This window comes from Lissotriton vulgaris, chromosome 4_1 (assembly GCF_964263255.1).
Source record: "Lissotriton vulgaris chromosome 4_1, aLisVul1.2, whole genome shotgun sequence".
NCBI classification, from domain to species: Eukaryota; Metazoa; Chordata; class Amphibia; order Caudata; family Salamandridae; genus Lissotriton; species Lissotriton vulgaris.
In genome coordinates, this window is record NC_141691.1 from 1,805,162,530 (window position 1) to 1,805,184,734 (window position 22,205).

General features: G+C 40.0%; 1 protein-coding gene across 1 annotated transcript in view; it reads left to right on the forward strand.

The window, feature by feature from the left end:
* The window catches only part of LOC147724582 (fibrocystin-L-like), a 2,246,326-nt gene that overhangs the window by 1,395,220 nt on the left and 828,901 nt on the right, over positions 1 to 22,205 (forward strand). Inside the window, exon 46 of the mRNA XM_086918063.1 lies at positions 16,627 to 16,801. Coding sequence (XP_086774189.1) covers positions 16,627 to 16,801 — 175 coding nt within the window. The remainder of the gene's footprint in view (positions 1 to 16,626; positions 16,802 to 22,205) is intronic.

Here is a 22,205-nt window from a genome sequence, read left to right on the forward strand (position 1 = left end):
CGAGAAAGGCAGCGGCTCTCTTCAGCGCGTCGAGGAAGGAGGGGTGACAGCGTCCGCGGGCAGCTGGGCTGGATGTCTTCGCAGAGGACGGCTGCACGGCTCCTCAAGCGTACTGCACCATAGGTCGCGCTTTAGCGGCGATAATGGTAATCAGTAGCTTCACCACCACAGGATAGCAGGCTGCAGCGACAGAGTGCTAGTTTTTACCAACACGGGGTCATGCAGGCAGCTGGCATCAGCAACAGGCAACGAACATTGCTTAAGGCAACGTTGGTAATATTTATACCTGACAGGTGCCGGGTTTGACGCAAGTTTGCTGGACATAAGACGTCAATTAAAGATGTCACTAGGAAGTGATAGTTATCAGTTGCTCATTAGAGGTCCATTACTAATCAAAACATAGCAAGCGGGGATTTCCAGGTTTGCTAAGTTTTTATCTTGTTGAAGAACTCGGAGTGTTATCTAGGAATATCAGATAGTGACTGCTGCTCTCTCATTGCACTAATTGGTCGCAAAGGAAGTAGCAGAGAGTCATGCTGGAATGTGGCTCTGTTCGTGTGAGGCCAGAGATGACTTTTCAGAAAATCGCACTTGAACGGTTATGCCAATACAGGGAATAAAGGGATTTGTAGCCGAATAGGGGCATAAGGTCACAGTATCGATCAGGAACCTAGATAAGCACGCAACACCCACTCCACGGGTTAATGTCCATCAAAATTACTAAAACTAAGCAATTAGATGCATGTGTAACATTGCCCACCCCAAAATACATAAATGCATTCGAAATAGGCGTACTTGTAATACATGGAATTTAGGTACTGTACGTTTTTTAAAGCATAGTAATCATTCAAAAAGGTATTGCATATGAAATTATTGAACGATTATGCAAAAAGGAATTACACATGAAGTATCTCTGACAGAAGAAATGCGAGATAAATCATCACATAAAAATGCATTGTAATAACATGTGTGCTAGAGGCTGGTGTTATGTTGTTATGTCTCTAGATGTGTTTAGAAATAGAAGTGTGAAGCTTCTGTTCTCTAAGAATAGTTTTTACGTTAAGCAAAGAATTGTTCGTGCCAAAAAAGGTCAATATTAGAAAAATTGTCCAATTCAAAGAAAATAGATTTCCAAAGCTCCTGGCAGTTTTTGTTGATCAAAACTGAAGGCCGAATTCAGAGTTCATGGGAACGCTGTGTGTCGGAAAGCTTCTCAAAAAGTTATTGTTTCTCTGTGGGTGAGAACATCGTATCAGACAGGCTCGCAAAGAATTGGTCTACAAAATCAGGTGATAGTTCAACCAAATTAGATAGCGCTGTAACTTGGCAGGTGTGAGAATGATTGCTGTCATCGAAGGCAGGAACAGCAATGCTCACAGCACGTTGTACCTGGGTCATGTTGCTTTTGTCACTCGCTCCACTGTTACCACTTGGCTGTAGTACAGGAGTCTCCACAAATGCCGTCATCAGGATTGGTAGCCGCTGGGGACAACACAATGCGTGAGCCGTTATTGGACTGAGCAAAGTATCGACGTCCATTGGTACTGCTGATGGAAGTGAAAGACAGATGTCCAACACGCATTCATCGCCGCAAAGCATACACCGTAGCACAGGTAAAATGCAATTTTGCCATATCGGTCTGAATGAAAGGAACCAGGTCATGTTTAGATCTCTCAGCCTGGCCAATCCGAGGACGTTAGTTATCCTGTCCCTGTAGCGTATTGCTAGGATTGTCTCTTCCATTCCCATGGGAGCTATGTCTGAGCCGAGGTTTGCCATAACGTAGCAGGATGGTCAAAAATAGAATCCCTGCGATGAGTCCCAAAAATAGTGGAATACCACCAAAAATGGAGTGCACAAAATTAGGAAAGATTCCCAAAATTGCCTGGAAGGGTGTTAGCAGTCCCGTAAAGACTGTCTTAAATATGCCTGGGATGCTTGTTGCACTAGACATGTTAAGGAGTTGGCTCAACATTTCTACGAAATGCACGGGGCAATTTGTTGATAAAAGGTCATGGACTTCAGTAGCCGTCCTTGCGACTAGAAGATCATACGTCTCTTTAGATGACGTTATAGGCACTGTTGTCTGTAAAAGCACAGATTTCATTTTGCTTAATGTATCAATTCGTATAGAATAGAGATTCAGACGAGGCCAGAGGGGAGTCACTATGTCTGGAGGCCCGCTCGGGAACAATGCTTGCATACAGCATTTGACCATGGACGTTACTTGTACTAGATAACTTTTTCCGGGCGCGAGGCCACAGCACCTGTGATCCGTTCTAAGAATGTAACTCCCGTTCGAAAGTTGCATAAAGAAGGGCTCTATCTGAGTTGCAGGTGTGACTAGCTGGTGGCATGAAAGGTTGTTTGAATTTCCATCACATGCTCCGTGTAAATTAATACCCTGACACAAAAGTATACCGCTTAGTGAATGTTTACAGTTGTCACCACTAAGAAATACATTTTTGTCGCTGTCACTATAGCAAGAATGAGTGTATGGTAACTTCCATATGGATTTTACATATCCTTTACCCAATTGTTCATATTGGCCAGCAGGTATGTATTCAAGGCACTTTTTAAATCGGAAAGTTGTTATCGGAATTGTGATAATTCCGTGTATTATCCATTCAATGACAGGACTCTCTGACATTGTCAATGGTAATCTCTCGAGTCTTTCGATGCTCAGGATTGTATAGTCTGCTCCTTTCTGTGCCAAACTGATCTGTTTATCAGTAAGGTTAAAACTGGAAAATAATGACGTTGTGTTGATTAAACGCCAAGGCACATAGCCTGAACAAAGGTTTTGCAGCGTCCAGCCTAATTCTATAATAGAGCGTAATTGAGATTGGCCATGTTGTAACATTAGCAAATCTCTGTCTATCACATCAAAGGCAGAGGATACAATATTGTCCAAAGAATATATTCTGGAAGACAGAGTCGTTAACCCATTGTCTACCACAGAAAGTGATTTCTCCAAATTAATACAATCAATTTCTCGTATCTTTTCAGCAGTTTCAATTTGCTTTACTTTCCAAGCCTCGTTGTAAGCAGCATAGATGCTGGTCGCTATGAAACGCTTTTGACGCTGTTTGCGTGGTCCAAGAATGAAATCGCGCAAATCAGCACCATCTTTTAATAAAGACAAGTGTTGCTTAATTTCAGCCAGTGTGGATGTTGTAAGCCATTCGAGGCAGAGTTTCCCTACACTGTATGTTGTTATAATCCCTGGATGTTGTCTCTGGGAATATCTTGGGTCTAATCTGGTCATTTTTAAACCCTGTGTTTTATTCAGGAACCTATCTTGACAGCTATTTGTGTCTGTAGGCCAGATTAACCATTTTTTCCAATCAGGATGTGTTCTGTTGAAATGTAAAATATTTGTCACGTCTAATTCAATATCTGTGGTTGTATTCTCAGCTATTGGCTTTGGTATAGACGGTGTTTTAAGGTCTTTGATCTTAGCTAGGCCAAGACAAGATGTTTGGTGTACTGTGTCATTTAAAAATAACATTTGTTCTGGTATCATGCAGGTTCTAAATAGTGCTTCAATGCCTTGCACCTGCCAATCTTTTGTACCCCACATTGTTTTCGTTTCAATATTATTTTTCCAATAATCAAAACCAAATGTCATCATTTTGTCATAAAATGCTTCTGAATATATCAATTTAGAATTTGTCAGCATTGTTTTCATTCCTGTTTTATCTAACAGTTTATAATAAAACGTTACTGCATCACTTGTGTTAAACCCTGAAAAATATTTGAATTTCTCAAAAAATGCTTTAGAACTGCTTTTAGGTGGTGTAGAACAATGTTCCCATTGATTATACATAAAAACATTTCTAGGCTGTGCAGATTTATGCAAGTAATGATCCCCATAGTGGGTATAACAGAATAACTGCTCATAACTAGATGAACCTTGTAAATAATCATGATCTGTGAATCTAGCTGACATTACTAAATCAGACATCATGTCATTAATACTGTTAAAGTCCCAATCATCAGAGAATGTACTAGGTGTAACAAAGTCACTTAAGGAAACCTTTAGTTGATGAGGATACTTCAGGATTTCGACCGGACCATAGATCTCATAGTCTGTTTTCTCCCATACTACCCCACCAGGTATTGGAATTGCTGTGACATTTACTGCTGACAGTTCTCTTTTCTTCACGTGGGATGATCTGTGTGGTTTCAGGACTAGGTTGATGTTCTGACTTGCTGTGTCCATTGTAATATATTTTCCTTCAATGAATTTTCCCAAACACAGTACCATGATGAGCCAAAGCAGGAGGAAAAATACACCTAGACCGAACCAGAACTCTAGCCAAGGGGAAACAAGGTAGATTTTCTTCAGTTGATGAAAGAGTTCCGTTGCTTTTTCTTTAAAAGACTTTTTTGTTTCTGGCATCACTTCGGGGTCGTTTAGATCTTCAGAGAAGTTGTCGAAGTTGATGAAATAACCAGAGGCAGTTCTGTCAATTGATGGGATTGTTTTTTCAATCTGTCTCTCGGTAGCACTTTCTGATGCTACATCATTGTAGACTGGTGATGTTTCTTGACGAACTGTTTCAATCTGTGTTTCAAGAGGCACGAGTTCCATGGCATTATTGCATAGTCCTTCATTGTGCACTGCAGGCTGATCGAATGTGATGAGTCTTTCAGTTTGAACCTCTTGGATGGTTGCAAGTTTGGGTATTCTGTTGTTTCTTGGGAGTCCACTGGGCCTACTGTTGATTATAGGCCACATGCTTGTGGTTTTACCAGATCGATAGACACGACTCTGTTCTCCTTTTTACCAGCAAGGGGCGGTAGCACAACTGATCTTGTTCCGGTGACTGCCAAGACAGGTACTGCTTTTCTGTAAGAAGGCCCAAATTCCTTCTTAACCGCGATCTTTTCTCTGACTAGATCCCCAATCTTTGGAATCCAGACAGGCCTTGCTGGGGCTGTTGCGGGTGGTGCCTCGCCAGTGGTACTTGGCTGTTGCTTTAACTTTATGTTGCTTAATGATTTTCTTGTTTCATTCAGTTCCTGTAAAACAGCCAAACGATCCTTTACATCAAAGTGCTTTGTTTCTTCTTGTACCACTGACATTTGACTATCGAGGTCCTGAACGTTCATTCTAATTCCGAACAATAGTTCGTATGGGCTGAAACCTTTTAGAGAATTTCTTGGCATGTTGTTAAGACTAGTCTGGACACTTATTAAATGTTTGACCCACCCAGCGCCTGAACCTAATACCTTCGCTGTTATAGATTGCTTTATGTCCCGGTTTTTTCTTTCTATCACACTATTCCCTTCCGGGGTATGACGGACAAGAATACCGCAACCCAATTCCCATGCTGGCCATGGCCTCCTTATAGGCTCAAGAGCTGAAAGCAGGACCCTGGTCAGAATGGAACGTGGTAATTGCGTATGTGCCGATAAAGACTCGCAAATCTTTTATAACCGTTCTAGCGTCAGCCGAGTGCTGGAGGACTCATTTTTTAAAAAGTGCTTTTTGTCTTAACTATTTAATAGGACGCAGGTTGGGGTGCAGGCAGGGTTACGCTCTTTCTGACTGGTAGCCGGTAGCAAGGTTCACTACTGCGATCCCTATTACAGTTTTCACAGTTGTTTGCATATATTTGCTGTTCTACACTCATTCCTGGCCACCAGTATACTGATTGTAATTCAGTCAGAGAAACCTTAATTGTTTGGTGTCTCAGACCCAAACCCATATGTGCATCTGCTATTAAAAATATTCTCCTGTTCGTGTTTGGAATTACTCTATCCCCCACTCCAGGGATTCGAGCAAAAGGAACGGAGTTTGCATCGATTATGTATGCATAATTGAGTGGATAGTTTACGGGTAGTGCTGCACAGTCGCCTTTTACGGTCGTTTTTACTGCCAGCATGGTTTCCCCGTCTATGTATTTATCTGTACGCTTTTTTGTGGCTACGGAAGCCGGTTTAGTTGCTTCTGCGGTGGCTGTTTTAGCCAATGAATTCCCTGCAACGTGAACGCCATCACGTTGAAGACTCTGTGCGTGAATCACGTGAGTCTTTTGTAGTTCTTTGTTCCAGAGCTTTTTATGCTTTATTGTGGCACCTGTGTCATCTTTGTAGTCGTTTTCGATCCAACTCTGCAGTTTGTTATTGAAAGAATTGACGCAAAAATGAGAATCGCACACTATAAGTGTGGGGAATTCGCGTTCTGCATTTTCGAGCGCCATCTTTAAACATCTGATTTCAGTTCTTTGAGCCGAACAGTACTTAACTGATTCAGTTTTTGTTATTTTCGGTTTGATTTTACCGCACAGCCAACGACATTTAATGATCGCACATGCTGCATCGTAGGATTTTCTCTCTACGTTGAAATGCTGTACAGAGCTATCTGTATAGATTATACAGGCATATAGTGGGAGAGGCAGAATTTCGATTGGCAGAGGATATTCTTCTTCATATTCTAAATCATTCAGTTCTTCGTATTGCGGGGCGAAATAGTATTTCACGTCTTCCGCTCCTAGAGAATCTATGCACTGTATCCATTTTGGATCCAGTGACACTGTAGGCAGGTTTACTGGGCTGAATAGCGCTTCGAAGGCGGATTCCGCTGTGAGGATGTTAATCCTTTTGCCGTGTGCTAGTTCTCGTTCATTTGCTAGTGCGATTTGCACTGCGTTCACAGTTCTTTCTGTGTGACTGAATGCTTTTTCTGCTTGTGTGTACAAGTGAGATTTAATTGAAATTGGTACCTTTTCTCCCTCATTAGAGGTTAGGTATGTGAATCCGCATCTTCCTGGGATGACTCGGATTACAAGATCACGTGTGTTGTCACGTGTGTCTAATTTTGTTTTTGCTAACATGTCTGTTTGCAGTGATCTCAAAATTTCTGTGTGTTTTTGAGTCCAATTGATTTGTTTTAAATCAGGTTTAATTAGTTCGTAGAGAGGTTTAACCTTCTCTGCGTAATTTAGAATGTAAGTTCTTCCGAAATTCAGAAAACCTAGTATTGATTGTAGATTCTTCAGCGTTTTTGGAGCTTGGAGTACAGCGCACTTCTCTAAGAAGTTGTCCGCTAGGCTTTTCCCTTCACTTGATAATTCGTACCCTAAAAATAGTACTGTCAGATGGGCAATTCGGGACTTTTTAAAGTTGAATTTGTAACCCTCTGCTGCGAACCCAAGTATAATGGTGTTCACTCTCTTCAAGTGAGTATCCAAGTCGTCGTCTGTGAGATAAATATCATCTACGTAAGACAATGCTTCATCATCATAGATTTGTAGTAACTCTGTTACCCTAGCTGAGAATAGTCCTGGGCTGTTCTTGAACCCCTGTGGGAGTCGACAGAATTTTTTCTGCGACCCAAATGCGGAGAAAGCGGTCAAATATCTGCTTTCTGGTGCAATGTTTTGACAAAAGAAACCATTAGAAATGTCTAATGTCGTTTTATATTTTTTCCTAACTATGTTATTCATTAGGGCTACACTATGCGAGTTTTGTACTGCAAAAGTTTTGCAACACGTATTAAGATGTCTGTAGTCCAAAACTAGACGATATGAATTGTCTGGTTTGGAGACAGGAAACAAAGGATTGTTCATTTGAGAGGTGCATGTTTCAATCACCCCCTGGTACTCAAGTTGATCTAAGATCTCCCTGACCTGTTTTTTAGCTTCTTGCTTTATGGGATACTGCCGTTGGGCAGTTGGTTCACTTTTTAGCTGGATTTTGTGAGGCGGAGAATCCTCATCCCATCCTACATGATTTTTATATAATGCAGGTGCCAGGGCTACTGCCCATTTCCTTGCATATGTGTATTTTTTATGAATCGGAATGTGATTCGAGAAGGCAGGCATAATTACTTCTTCGCCACGAGGGCACTCCCTGACAAACTCCGGGGGCCAATCTTTTTCAGCTAACAGAATATCATAGCCTTTTGAGAGCTTATCCCAAAATAGACCCTTAATTTTCCTAGTCTTATCACCCTCCATACGCAATGTTATTTCGTATATTTTATGGGGCTCGCTAAGTCTGGCGTCGGCAGTTTCAACCTGAATGTATTCATTCGTGTCCACTGTCTCCAGATGACTCATCAAGTTCTTGCGCGCTATACTGATTTCTGCTGCACTGTCCAACATTGTCAATGCCCACTCCCCGTTTTTCAACTGTGTCCTCAGTATTCTCGGCATGGTTGATTACTCTAATACTGGCTACCTTCTTTTTCTGAAATTGAGATTTCTTATTTTGAGCAGGTTCCTTGTCTTTGGACTTGGTGTGCTCTCCTGGGTCTGACCGTCCTCTTCTTTCCGAATTCTGTGGAAGAGATCGAGAGGGACGTGTATCAATACTTTGAAATCTATCAGGTTTTTTTAGATTATCCCTATTCCTAAGGTTATATCTTTTCTCAGAGGGCTCCCTCTGGGGAGACTGGCGTTCTCGAGTCGGAGTTCTTTCCCTCCGTCGAGGAGACCTTCCTCTGGACTGGAAAACTTTTTCCTTGGGAATGGATTGTTTATTTCCATCCCAGCTCTTTTATGGAGTGTTTAAATTATTTTTAATAAATAATTTTTCAGGACTTTCGAGCAGTTGGGGTTTTACTGGTTTCCCACCCAAGCTGTCTCTACCTAATTCTTCATAGCATTTTTCTATGATTTTTGCTAGCTCAACAGGATCTTTTATATCTGTTTCCCTCAACTTCTGGCGAATCGCCACAGATGCTGCTTCTCCCTTTATGTTGGCTAATAATATAGCCGTGACCTGCTTGAAGTCTTTCAGTAATTTCATACCTAGATTTAAAGCGGGCTCTGGACCGAATTCATTTTGAATCTGTTTTAGCACTTCTGGTATTACCGCCATAGACGGAACACCGTGTGTTTTTGTGTAAATGGAAGCAAAGACTGTACCCCAAGTGTCGCAGTCCTCCACGTGTGGTGCGATTCCCATAGGAAGGCAGATGGTCAAGATTCTGTGTTTCTCAATAGGGGTAGTATCAGGAAATACTGCCTCTATTTGAGTGATTTTCTGTGCTAACCAGAAAGGAATTTGTTCCCGTTTTACGGGTGTTTTACCAAGACATGACTGTATGTTCTGTGGTGTAATTTTATTAGTGTTCCCCTGATGAGGGGTTAGCTGTGGTGTATTAACAGCTGGCTGGACTGTTGCAGTCCGTATTACATATTGGACTAATTGCCTATGTATTTTTATTAATGTGTTTAGCTGTTCTAACAGCTCTTCTCTAGACATTCTTGCAATGTCAGGATGTGGTGTGTAGCTGGCTAGAACCGGCCACGTGGCTCCTGGTCTACCTAGTGGACCGAGCCTGGTTATGTGATCATTGTGTTTTAGGGCGCCATTAAACCAGAGCAGGTGCTCTTGAAATTTAAGTGGGATTTCAATCTCCTCGAAAGGAGCATACTCTCCCGGAGGTTCCTCTATTTTGTAATAGTGAAACTCTTGTGTTATAGCGTTTACCGCTGGAAAGTTTATCCATGAATAGAATACCTCTGTCTGCCGGTACTCATGAGCCTCTATCACGAAAATTACTGTACCACCTTGAGGTGTCAGTCCGTGTTCTATAAGTTTTAAAGTTATAGATCTTCTTAACTGGACCGGGATGATAATAGCATCCGGGTCAGCCTGTAGGAGACTCGTGTCTTCCTCTATTAGTATGGAAGCCAGCCTAGCTGCTCCTTCATTGTCTGACATTTTATAAATGCAGTTTTTGCAGAGTAGGTCTCCAAGGAGACAAAGATTAGGTGCACAATATTTTGGAACACTGTATCCTTCAACGTTGAATAAACCAGAGCTTTACATAGGAATCTCTTCCTACTAAGGTCGGGCGGATTTTAACCTTTCACCCACTCCAGACGTCTATTGGAGTTTTTACGGGAGAAAGGGGTGTGAAATATGCACGACTGAGTTACTCTACAAGTCTTGCGTTAGTTTATCGCCTTACCAAACGTTAGGGCGCCATGTAGTGTAGTTCCTAGTTTCCCACTAGGCCCTGCGCATTGGAATAACATAAACAGTAGTATCGACGTGGAACTGCTTATATTCCAGGCCTCCACTGACTATGCTAAACTTAATTAGGTTGTGTTACCAACTAGCTCAGAGGTCACTGGAAACTTTCTTCTCTGCATAGGAAGTGATCAGCTTCCTTGGCACAGACAAGAAGGGATTCAGTTTTCCAACAACCGTGCAACATGACAACTTTGCTCCTCAGATCAAGAGTCGATCTCTAGGGTCGTGTGAAACAATAGACACAGATTTCACTCAGTCAGTCTAGTGCAGTTTACTTTCACGAGATGTAGAGAATAGAGAGACGGGCGTGTATCAATAAAGGTTAACATATATTGAACAGTCTTCCTTCTCGTACAAGAGAAATGTATTGCCACAATTGCAATAACTGTTATTATAAAAAGTACGTACAGTAAGATAAGTATTGCGAAATAGAACTGTAAAAGCATTAGTATGGTTTCTTAGCCATACAATGGTTTAAAAGTAATAAAACATATATACAGTCATATATACATTAGGCTAACATACTCAACTGGTGCTTCTAACTAAGCCTACCCCAGTGTGCCTGACCTAAGCCTAACACGTGAGAAGGGGAGTAAGTAAGTAGCTTAAGTTAAGTTGGTTTTGCCAAGGTTTGTTTCAAGAATTCTCGTCTAAGGGTTTAGTCAACACCATACCTCTGAATAGAATGATGGAGGATTGGTATCTCCTTCAGGGGTCTCTCTCGATATCCCAGTCACCTGCGAGGGTAAACTGGAAGCGCCGGGACTGGATTTCTCTGCACGAGAAAGGCAGCGGCTCTCTTCAGCGCGTCGAGGAAGGAGGGGTGACAGCGTCCGCGGGCAGCTGGGCTGGATGTCTTCGCAGAGGACGGCTGCACGGCTCCTCAAGCGTACTGCACCATAGGTCGCGCTTTAGCGGCGATAATGGTAATCAGTAGCTTCACCACCACAGGATAGCAGGCTGCAGCGACAGAGTGCTAGTTTTTACCAACACGGGGTCATGCAGGCAGCTGGCATCAGCAACAGGCAACGAACATTGCTTAAGGCAACGTTGGTAATATTTATACCTGACAGGTGCCGGGTTTGACGCAAGTTTGCTGGACATAAGACGTCAATTAAAGATGTCACTAGGAAGTGATAGTTATCAGTTGCTCATTAGAGTTCCATTACTAATCAAAACATAGCAAGCGGGGATTTCCAGGTTTGCTAAGTTTTTATCTTGTTGAAGAACTCGGAGTGTTATCTAGGAATATCAGATAGTGACTGCTGCTCTGTCATTGCACTAATTGGTCGCAAAGGAAGTAGCAGAGAGTCATGCTGGAATGTGGCTCTGTTCGTGTGAGGCCAGAGATGACTTTTCAGAAAATCGCACTGAACGGTTATGCCAATATAGGGAATAAAGGGATTTATAGCCGAATAGGGGCATAAGGTCACAGTATCGATCAGGAACCTAGATAAGCAAGCAGATAATAGCGGGGATGACAGTGAGATAGAGAGATATTTTAAAAAAGCGCAGCATTAGAGCAGTTAACAACAGAGGATAGTAAAGCTCTGGAATCTAGTTTCACATTAGAGGAAATATAGAGAGCAATAAAAGAACTACCGGCAGGGAAGGAAGTAGGTCCAGACTTAATACCATTGGAATTCTATAAGAATTTTTTTTACTGCTTATAAGAAGAAGATATTTATAACCTTATGATTAATATTCAAAAGGGGGTAGCACCTCCGGTGTCATGGGTAGAGGCCACAATGGTTGTATTCCTTAAAAAACATAAGCCCCCAACTGACCCAGAGTCCTACAGACCTATAAGCTTAATGAATAGTGACGCAAATAGATACTCAAAGATCCTGGCTAGCAGATTAAGCATGGTGATCGGCAAAATCGTCTTGCCTCCACAACATGGGTTTATCCCCGGTAGGGGGACAGCAGACCATATAAGAAGGGTATGTACATTGTTTGACGGAGTGGAAGCCTCACGAGACCCTACGGCATTAATACTGTTGGATGCTGAAAAAGCGTTCGATAGGGTCTCGTGGGGTTTTCTTTGGGCGGTGCTAAAAAAAGTAAAGCTGGGGAATGGCTGTGTAGGGGTCTTGAAGGCTTTATAAAAAAATCTAAGGATCAGTCTAAGAATTATGGGAGAGGTAAGCAGGGTAATAAAAATCGGACGTGGAACAAGGAAAGGGTGCCCCTGCTCTCCGTTACTTTTCGCTCTATACATAGATGCATTTATAAGAAGGATTGAGCTCAATGGAAGTATCATGCCAGTTATATTGAATGGTTATGGAACTAAAATTCTGGGGTATGCAGACGATTTGGCCATAACATCTATCGATCCAGCTCTGGCAATAGTGGAAATAGAGAGGGAAGCAGCTGTTTTTGGTAGTCTGTCAGGCTATAAATTAAAACACAAATTGTAATAAATCAGAAAGTTGAGATGGTAGACCAGAGAATAACAGAGGCAGCAGTATATCTAGGTATAACAGTAACATCTGATTCGTCAAAGATAGTGGAAAAGAACATGGGCCCGATGCTTATAAAAACTAAAAAAAAGAATTAGATAGGCTAAACAAGTTGCATTTAACCACGATAGGGAGGTGTAATATAATAAAGATGCTGTTCTTGTCATAAGTGCTATATTTATTTAGGACCATCCCCTTAAAATGTAATAACAATTGGTTTAGGGAACTAGAGGGAGTCATGAACCGATTCATATGGGCAAAAGGCAAAACACGACAGGACTGAAATATCTGTCTTTATCTAGAGACCGGGCGGACTGGCGGCGCCTGACCTCAAAATGTATTATTGGGCCACTGTGCTACAATACATCAGGGGGCTACTGGGTGGGAAAGTGAAGGATAGGTGGAGAGGAGATGAGTGTGCCTCGTATGTATATGAGTTGTTAGTTAAAAATTCTTATGAGTGGCTGCTAGCATTTAATGAAAGTAGTTATTATAAAAAAGTAAGGTTCAAGACTCTTGGTGCGGCAATGTCAGTATGGTCCACGATTCGGAAGAAAATAAAATTAGGGAGGATGAACTACTATACCCCTTTATTTACAAATCCATCATTACCTGGGATCTTCCATGATCACGTAATGAAGAGATGGGATATGGCAGGGGTCAAAACTATAGGGGACCTGGTAGGCTCAACAGGTTTAATAACATTTGAACAGGCGCAGCAGTTATACAATTTAGAGCAAAGAGATTTTTTTAAATATTTGCAGGTCAGGTCCGTTTTGTTGAAAAAACGGGGGGCGATACTAACTTCCGACGAGAGGAAGAAATGGAACATCTAAGAAGCAAGGAAGGTTGTTCTATATCTCAACTATATGGGGATATTGGCAAGTATAAAGAGGATGATCGTGTTAGGATGTGTGAAAAATGGAAAACTAAGCTAAATTTGTTAGGGACAGAGGCTGAAAAATCTCTTAAATTATCGCTCTCTGTGCTAAGAGTAACGAATCTTCAAACGCAACAATATAAAATGATACATGAGCTCTATTATACACCGCACAGAACTGCGCGCTGGGGTGGAACGACTGGGATAGTTTGCCCAAGGTGCCAATCGGCGCAAGCTGACACTATACATATGTTTGCCTCATGCCCTGCCTTAGATAATTTTAAAAGATCAATAGAACAGTTTTTGGAGAAGTCGTTAGGGATTGATATGAAGCTAGCCAGTGTTGATGTTGAAGTCCCCCATTATGAGTTTGTATATTTAGCAATGACACCTAGTCGGCTATGTATCGCAACTTTGTGGAAGGATGTAAATCCACCAACGTTCCAACAGTGGATGGCACGACGGCTGGCTATATTTACATTAGAGAAAGTGCTTTATGAAAGAAGGGGGTGGAAGACTAATCAAGTAGGGAAAAGGATTTGGGCCCCAATCATAGAATGGAAACAGAGCCTAGAAGAAGAAGGGTAAAAATGAGGAAGTGTTGGGGGATAGAAATTATCTTTAAGCTAGTATATGTTAAGGGTAATGACTTTTGGTACAAACAGGCATCTTTTTTTTTTGGATAGAATCTTTCTTTCCGTTCTTTTCTTGCTTTAAATGCTAAGATACTTCTCTACTGTGTATGTTTTGGGGAACAGTATAATTTTGAAGTTGATAATGAATTGTTGTCTTGATGATGATGAATAAAAAAAATTAAAACAAAAAACAAACAAAAAACAAAGTAATTTTATTGATAAAAGTAAGATAACAAAATGTAAGAGAAAATTTACAAAAAATTAACAAGAGAAAACATACAATACAGCAATAAAAATTGGCAAACTTATAAATCGATAAGGAAAAATACCACAATATGCCATAAAAGACTAATATTAAATAATGAAGAATTATACACATATAAAATAGGGAGTGACATGTAATGAATAGAATTAAAATGTATCACATTAATGGAAGTCATGGGGGTTTAGGTATTTCTTGCTGTAGGGGGAGTCGAGAGAGAGAACGTTCAGCACTAGCATCAATGAATAGCTTAACTGGGTCCCAGAGGTCTCTTCGTTTTGGAGCTAAATGGAGAGGATAGACAAAAGTGGTATCTAGGTGGTGATTATAGCAAATGGCATACCACCACGCCTGATATGATAACTTGGTGAAGTCTTTCCAATTGGTGGTGATTTGTTGGAACGCCACTGCCAGTAGTAAGTCTACTATTTTAGGGTTAAAGTCGCAGTCTCCCCAAATATGAGAAACACTACCCAAGACAATATGAGTAAGAGAAAAAGTATGGTCAGAAGAAAAAATAGAATTAATTTGAGACCACACTTTAGTCCAAATTTGATTAGTGAGAGTGCACTTAAAAAGTAGATGGAAGAAGTCTGCATGTGGTGAGGAGCAAGTCCAGCATGCATCTGAAGTATCAGGGTGTCTTGTGTGAAGAGCAAGTGGAGACAATTGTAGCCTATTGTATATAAAAAAGAGTGTCTGGGTGGTGTTTGCATCTCTGGAGGATTTAGGGAGCTCGAGCCAGAGCTTTTTCCAGACTTCCATAGGCCAAGAAACTGCCAAATCCTCCTCCCAAGCAGTCTCGATTATAATTTTGAGTCTTGGAACAGATGGACTATTTAGATCTTTGTGAATCTTGGAAGCGCTGGATCATGAAGTAATAAGGGTCGCAGGGCAGTCTGAGATGAAGGTTCAGGAGAAGGTGGAGAGGCGGAAGTGAGGTAGGTAGTATGTGCTTGTTGAAGTGCCGATACCAACTTAAGAAATTTAGAGTGAAAAGTAGATGGAAAAAAGAAAAGGAAGTAGCAGCTTGTGAAAAGGGAATAGTTTGATCTTGAGTTTGATTATAGAGCTGGTGTATCCAAATGAAGCCCCGTTGTCTCCAGGATTTCCAAAATATTGGTTTAATATTTATTAATTTAGAAGTATTATGCCAAATAGGATGATCGAAGAAAGAAGGCAGAAGGGAAGGTTGAAGAAGCTTAGAAGTATACTTAAGGTTAGGGGTAGATAAGGATTGTGGTTTACGAGAAAAGGAAAGATATTCCTTAAAAGAGAATGGATAAATATACGATTGTTCAAGAATAGTCCAAAGGGGGTAGGTCGCAGAAGGTTCAGAAAACCATCTGGACGCTTGATTTAATAAGAAAGACCTATGATATTAAAGAAAGTCAGGAAAATTAACCCCACCTTCTGTTTTAAGCCGAATTAGTCTTGAGATGGACATTCGCGCTTTTTTGTGGCTCAACAGAAAAACAGATAGGATAGAATTAATTTTCTTAAAGTGATTTAAAGGGATGGAAAACTTTTTTATAGTCAATATTGACCAAGGAGATGGGTCGCTAATTTTTGCATAATTGCGGATCCTTACCCTCCTTAGGAATGAGGCATATGAGAGCATCTGAAAAGGAACCTGAGGAAGCACCCGATTGTAGTAAGGTAGACAAACGTAGATGCAATTTGGGAATGAGCAAGTGCTAATGCTTCTTAACCTCTGGTTCATGCTAGAGTTTGACCTTTCTGGACCTGTACTTCCTGGTGTGCCTGGGTGCAATATCCATGTCGCCTGTTTCACAGGGTCCTGGCCATCCCCCCAATTCATGCACTTGCATTTGTTCAAAATATTGTACATTTGTATATGCACTTACCTTCAAATGTTTGCCAGATCCTGCATCCACAAAATTTGTCCACCACCCTAATTTTGTGTCCCTTTTTACTTCATGGTCAGCTAAATAAAAACCTCCTTTACACAAATTATACATCACCACTATTCAGCCTATGGCCAGCTAAACAACATGCATTATATACTATTTTTCCAGCGGCTGGGTAAATAGCTTGGATTGTATACTATTGGGCAGGCATCTGGGTAAATAGTCACTCCCTTAATGAAAATATTTATCTGCTGACATCCCTCCTCACCAAGTGCTCAAGATATTCATAATGTAAGAATATATTTTAGGACCATGAAGCCTTTGATTAGAAGTTTGCAATTATTTGTGACACTTCTTTAGAACAACACAACATCGTCGATTGTGTAATATTTGACTACGTTCCTATAACCTCTTTAGTTAAAAGCAACATGTTTTATTATCAAATTATTTGTTGAGTGAACAGTTCATGGAGTATTTGAATAGCAAGTTCAGATCTCTTTTATACATATTTTTACAGGGACTGATGATTCAAAAAACTGCAGTGTCCGTGTCAATAATGGAGGAGACTACATCACCTATCAAAGTCCATATTCCTACCGAGCTTCTTTGACACCAACGATTAGTGATGTGATGCCAAGACGAGGAGGCACAGGAGGTGGCACCCACCTTACCATAACAGGGACAGGATTCAGGTATTTTACGCACAAAGAATCCATGCTACAAACTGTACTGTTGAGGGTGAAGTTGTGACTGTTTTATCATATCCCAGTTTTATGTTGCATTCTACTGTTGGCCAGTACAGCTTTGGAAATACAATTGGGTAAACTTACAATTTTGGTGCGGGATCGAATTTTTTTGCTATTCACAAAATACCAGTGTAGTTTTACGCATGATATCTTTACAAATGCAGAGAAATCTACTCATGAAAAGATAGGAGTCCCTGCATTCGTAAACAAGCTACATATAAACTACTTCAGCAATTTGTGAATAGCAAGAAAATAATACATTTATACCTAAGGTGTAAGTTTACTTTTGCGAATCGGGCCCAAGTATAGGAATGTAAATTGGCTCGGTAAAACTCCAAAGCAAACCAAGAAAATAGTTATAAAGTGCGTGTGAAAGAAGCCTTAAAACTTCAGAACAAAAATCTTTCAGCCTGCGAACATGAGCATATTTAAATGTTCCCACCAATACACTGGAAGAGTTTCTATTAGTAATGTAAAAACAATTAGCTTGATTCACAAAGACAAACTTAAGTATGATTTTGCTACTTTTTGGTATTCACAAAAGTAAGTTATTACTAGTAGTACTAGTAAACGTACTGGTAGTAATGTTTCTAGTAATAAAGCTACTACTAGTAAGTTTACCAGTAGTAAAGTGACTAGTAGTAACTTACCTCTATAAATACCAAAAAAAGTTAACTTAGAATTAAGTTTAAGTACTTTACTTTAAAGTTACTACTAGTAAAGTTACTAGTGCTCTAGTAGTAACATTTCTAGTAGTAAAGTTACTACTAGCAATTTACCATTGTCAAAATACCAAAAAGTAGTAAACTTACACGCTTTGTTATTCGTCTCACAATAAATTCACATAATCTGTTTCTTTACTTCATAATGCATTGAGGGGCACCCACTACCTGAATATTGGCCTTATTTAATTCATTGGTGTGTTCGACCGCTTCTTATCCCAAACTATGAATGACGACTATCTAAGTGAAGATTTATATATGGTTATAGACTTTTATGTCTCTGCCCCTCAAATGATGGAGTTGAAAGACCTAAAACGGAATTTATGAGTGTAATGTTACTATTATTGGCTTCCCACATGTTTGTGGAGATATCCACCAGTGGGGTATCAATCTACCCTTGCGAAAATATAGAGAGAATTACAAAAGTATAATTAAAAAACGTATTAATGCAAAAAATATGGGTACAGTTGTTTAAATTATTTTATATTAACCTGAAGCTAAGAAATTATTTAAAAATAAAAATAAAAACATTCCCTCTTTAAACTATATTGTCATTCAATTATAAAACAATGTAAATATACTAATTTGATTTACAAATATTAATTTGTAAACAATAATTTAAACATAACATCACCCACCCTCATTAAAACTTTCATTATTGATTAATTTGTAATCATCCTTGTTGGAAGTGATGTATATAATTGATGTAAATATTTTTTATATATTTCTTAAAAAGTTACAAATTTACATTTTTTTAATTAAGTGTATTTATAAATTTAAAAAATAAAATGATGGTAACATTCTTGATTATCCTTAATTTTGTATCACTAAAATATATGTAATTTAAATGTCAAATTAATTTAAATAATGTTTTGTTAATTCCTGTGGGATGTCAGTTGAATACACTGCCACCATTATTTTCTATGGAAGCTGGATGTGGTACAAGTGGCTGGCCATGTGTGGTGCATGACTAGCTCAAAAGCCCACAGGCTCACATCTGCAAAACTAGATTCCATGCACTACCTGCGAATTAGAGGGGGCCGGTCCAACATTGTCATACATGCAACATCTTGATGACAAACTGTCTGAGTTCTCCATGATTGAGGATTGGAACAAATATCTTTTTAATCAGGTTTTCAAGAAACTATCAATATCCATGGCAAAAAAACTGTCATAACTGGAGGTTTTGGCAGCGCTAAGCAAGCATGCATGGTAAATTATAAATTCCTATTCCTCCAACAAGCAGCAGAACTGTATCACCTTCACTTACCCTTTGTGGATTAAGCCTAGGCTTGTGGCATTAAGACTGGGTGAGTGGAACCTGCGTGCTCACCTTCACGCAGTGCGTCGCTCTGTTCCCCGTTACACAAGATGCTGTCTTTGTGCCCAAGGAAAGGAAACTCTAATCCATATTCTATGTGTCTGCCCTTCACTACTGCTGATGAACAACAGAGTGCCAATGCCGTCACAATTTTCCTTCCTAAATCATATAACCATAAGAATTATTCACTATGGTAGAATGCCATACTGGTGTCAAGAATCAATCTTTTTATTTTCTTTTGAATTTTTCTTTTTCAAGGATTATTGGTTATTATTTCACCAATTTGTCAAAACATCACAAGACCTCAACATATACATATATATACAATATTCACAAAACTCTTTTATACAATATCAATAATGTACCAATTAGCATAAATTATTCATAAACACTCATACCCTCATTCATTCACATTCATACATATCATCATATATTTACACAAAAACATGGAATCAAAAATATTCACAGTAAGCCATATACAAAAATTGTTATAAATGATAAGACTTTTTCAAAAGTTTTTAGCTACTCCTCCTTTTTTTGATGGCAAAAAGTTGTCTACACGTTTCGAACTCACACCATTCGCGGAGTTCTCATCAGGACAAAAACTGCAAAAAAAGGAGAACAGAAATCTTCCTTTAGGGTCATATCAAGAAATGCTGGTAACCTTACTCGCAGCCTCCATTACTCTAGCCACCTTGTCTTACCTCTAAGTTTTTGGAGTTAACTGGGGTTAGAAAAAATCACCCGTCGAAGACACTTAATCCAATATAACCATCAATCTGTGTGAGAGAACAACACTCAATCAGCAATCTGTAAAACTGTCATTCATTCTCTAAACGGACACTGTAGTGTAAGTACTTACTTATATCTATAGTGGAGGTCAAGTGTTAGATGTGCCCAGGATACGCAGTTCCCTTGGGGTATTTCACAAGAAGTTTTTTTTTTTTTTTAAACGGGGAGCCAGTTAGATCACTGCCGGTGGATTTGGACAATGAGTGGATGTCTCCTATACTTACATTAAGGATCCTACCTGGTAGCAAAGTGTTTGCAGAAATCACCCGCTTGGTGGGTCGGTGCTGTGTTAGATGCCAGCGCTGGTTCTGTGATCTCTACGGACGCCGGAGGGGACCACCGGTCTCTGCAAATCAGAGTGTGACAACGCAGTTAGTGCGCCCACTCTTGTAATCTCGGCACATATACTTGTTGTCGCTGACCTTCACGATTTAGGCAGACTTACCCGTGTTAATTGGAGCGTGTTGCTGTTGTCAGTTTCAGCGTCGGGAATCCATTTTCGCCATACTTCCGGTTCCACCAAGGTTCCTGGGAGTTGTAGTGTTCGTGACGTGTTTGGATCCTTATATTGTGAATGGATGTTACAAGTTTATTTCCATACTGTGTGACGTCTTTATTGCAACACGTACTGTTGGAGGAAACACCACCGCCTCAATAATGGTTCAATGTGGTTCGTGTGGTTTTCCGTTTTCGTTTTCCGTTCTATGTAGGAAAGCTAATGAGTCAGCCATGATGGAGTGTCTTCCTGATGGGATTGATGTATATGGTTTCTCAGATAAAGGCAGGAGAACTGGTCATTACACACATTTGCTACCGCTCATTGGCTTAGGACCGGAACATATGTGAATTATCAGCTCAGTTTATGAATTTATACGATTATCAACTCAATTTATAGATTTCAGAAAGCTCGTTCAATCCATGAGTGGCTGAATTAAATTTAACTATTAACATTGACTCTTGTTTGGACAGTTTCCAATCTAAGTCTCCTCCTCGTATGTCTTTCTCCACTTTAGAAATCACTGTCCATTTGATATCTGATTCATTGTGGTTGTTTAATCTCCAATGGTTCACCAATGGAGCTGTCAATACATTGTTGTTGATTCTTGATTTGTGTTGTTGGATGCGTCTCCGAACTTCCTGATTTGTCTTTCCAATATAGATAAGCCCACATGGACATCTAATGCTGTAGATGACATACCTTGATCTACAATTGGTGAACGCTTCATGTTTACATCCTATGTTGTTGTGACTGAAGAATGTGCCCTCAACAGTTGTACTACAGCAGTTGCATGTCCCATAATCGGAGGTAGCTTCAACATTGTTCTTAAATCAGGGGTAGTTGGCTGCGGTAATGCTGCACATATCAGTTGGTTGCCAATACTGTTGTTTTTTTTAAATGCAAAAAGTGGTTCCTTGCTGAAAATTTCATTCAAATTCTTAAGTAGGTGCCAGTTATTTCTAACCACTTTTTTCAACGTATTTGAGTTGGGGCACCAAGTGGATACAAAGACCATCCTTCCTGAATCTTTTTTCTCTTTTCTTTCCAGCAGGCATTCACGGGGGTCCACCATGCTCTCTTCATGGATTTCCTAAACAATTTTTTGGGGTAACCTCGTTGTTTTAAATTGATTGTAAGGTTTTCCGCATGTCGTTTGTACTCGTCCTTGTCATAACAATTCCGGCGGATCCTAAGGTATTGTCCGTACAGCAAGTTATCCTTAAGGCTGCATCGGTGATTGCTTTTATAATGAAGAGCTTTATTACGGTCAGTTGGCTTTTTGTATAATGTTGTAGCCAACCCACCCTCATGAGGATAAATCTCCACATCTAAAAATGCCATTTTGTTCTGTGAATGGTTAGTGCTATATTTGATGGTCGCTGTTCTGTTGTTAATCCAATCAAAAAAATGTTTGAGGTCCTCTTCCGATCCTGTCCAAACAAAGAAAATATTGTCAATATAACGACACCAGTTTTTTATCCATTGTGCCTATGGGTTATTTATGTACACAAAGTTTTCTTCATACTTGGACATAAAAAGAATTGCCAATTCCGGGGCAAATGGGCATCCCATTGCTACTCCACTTATTTGGAGATAGAAGTCACCATCAAAGCTGAAGTAGTTTTTTTTTAGTGCAAAAGCAGCCAGTTTCAGGATGAAGGATGTGGGGATCCTGTGTGGTCTCTCCCTCTCATCAAGAATGTGCTCTAGGACATATAGTCCTTCATCTTGCGAGATCTTAGTATAAAGGGACGTGATGTCCATTGTTACCATCCAGAATGTATCTTTATCAAATCGTATCTCTGACACCTTGTTGATAAAGTCTGTTGTGTCTTGAACATATGATTTGGTTGTTGTCAAAAAAGGTTTCAAAAAGAAGTCCACGAATTTAGCCACTGGTTCTATTAAAGAACCACACCCTGACACAATTGGTCGTCCTGGAGGTGTTTTTTCATTCTTATGTATTTTAGGTAATACATAAAATAAGGGTGTTCTTGGGTGTTTGGTCTTTAGATA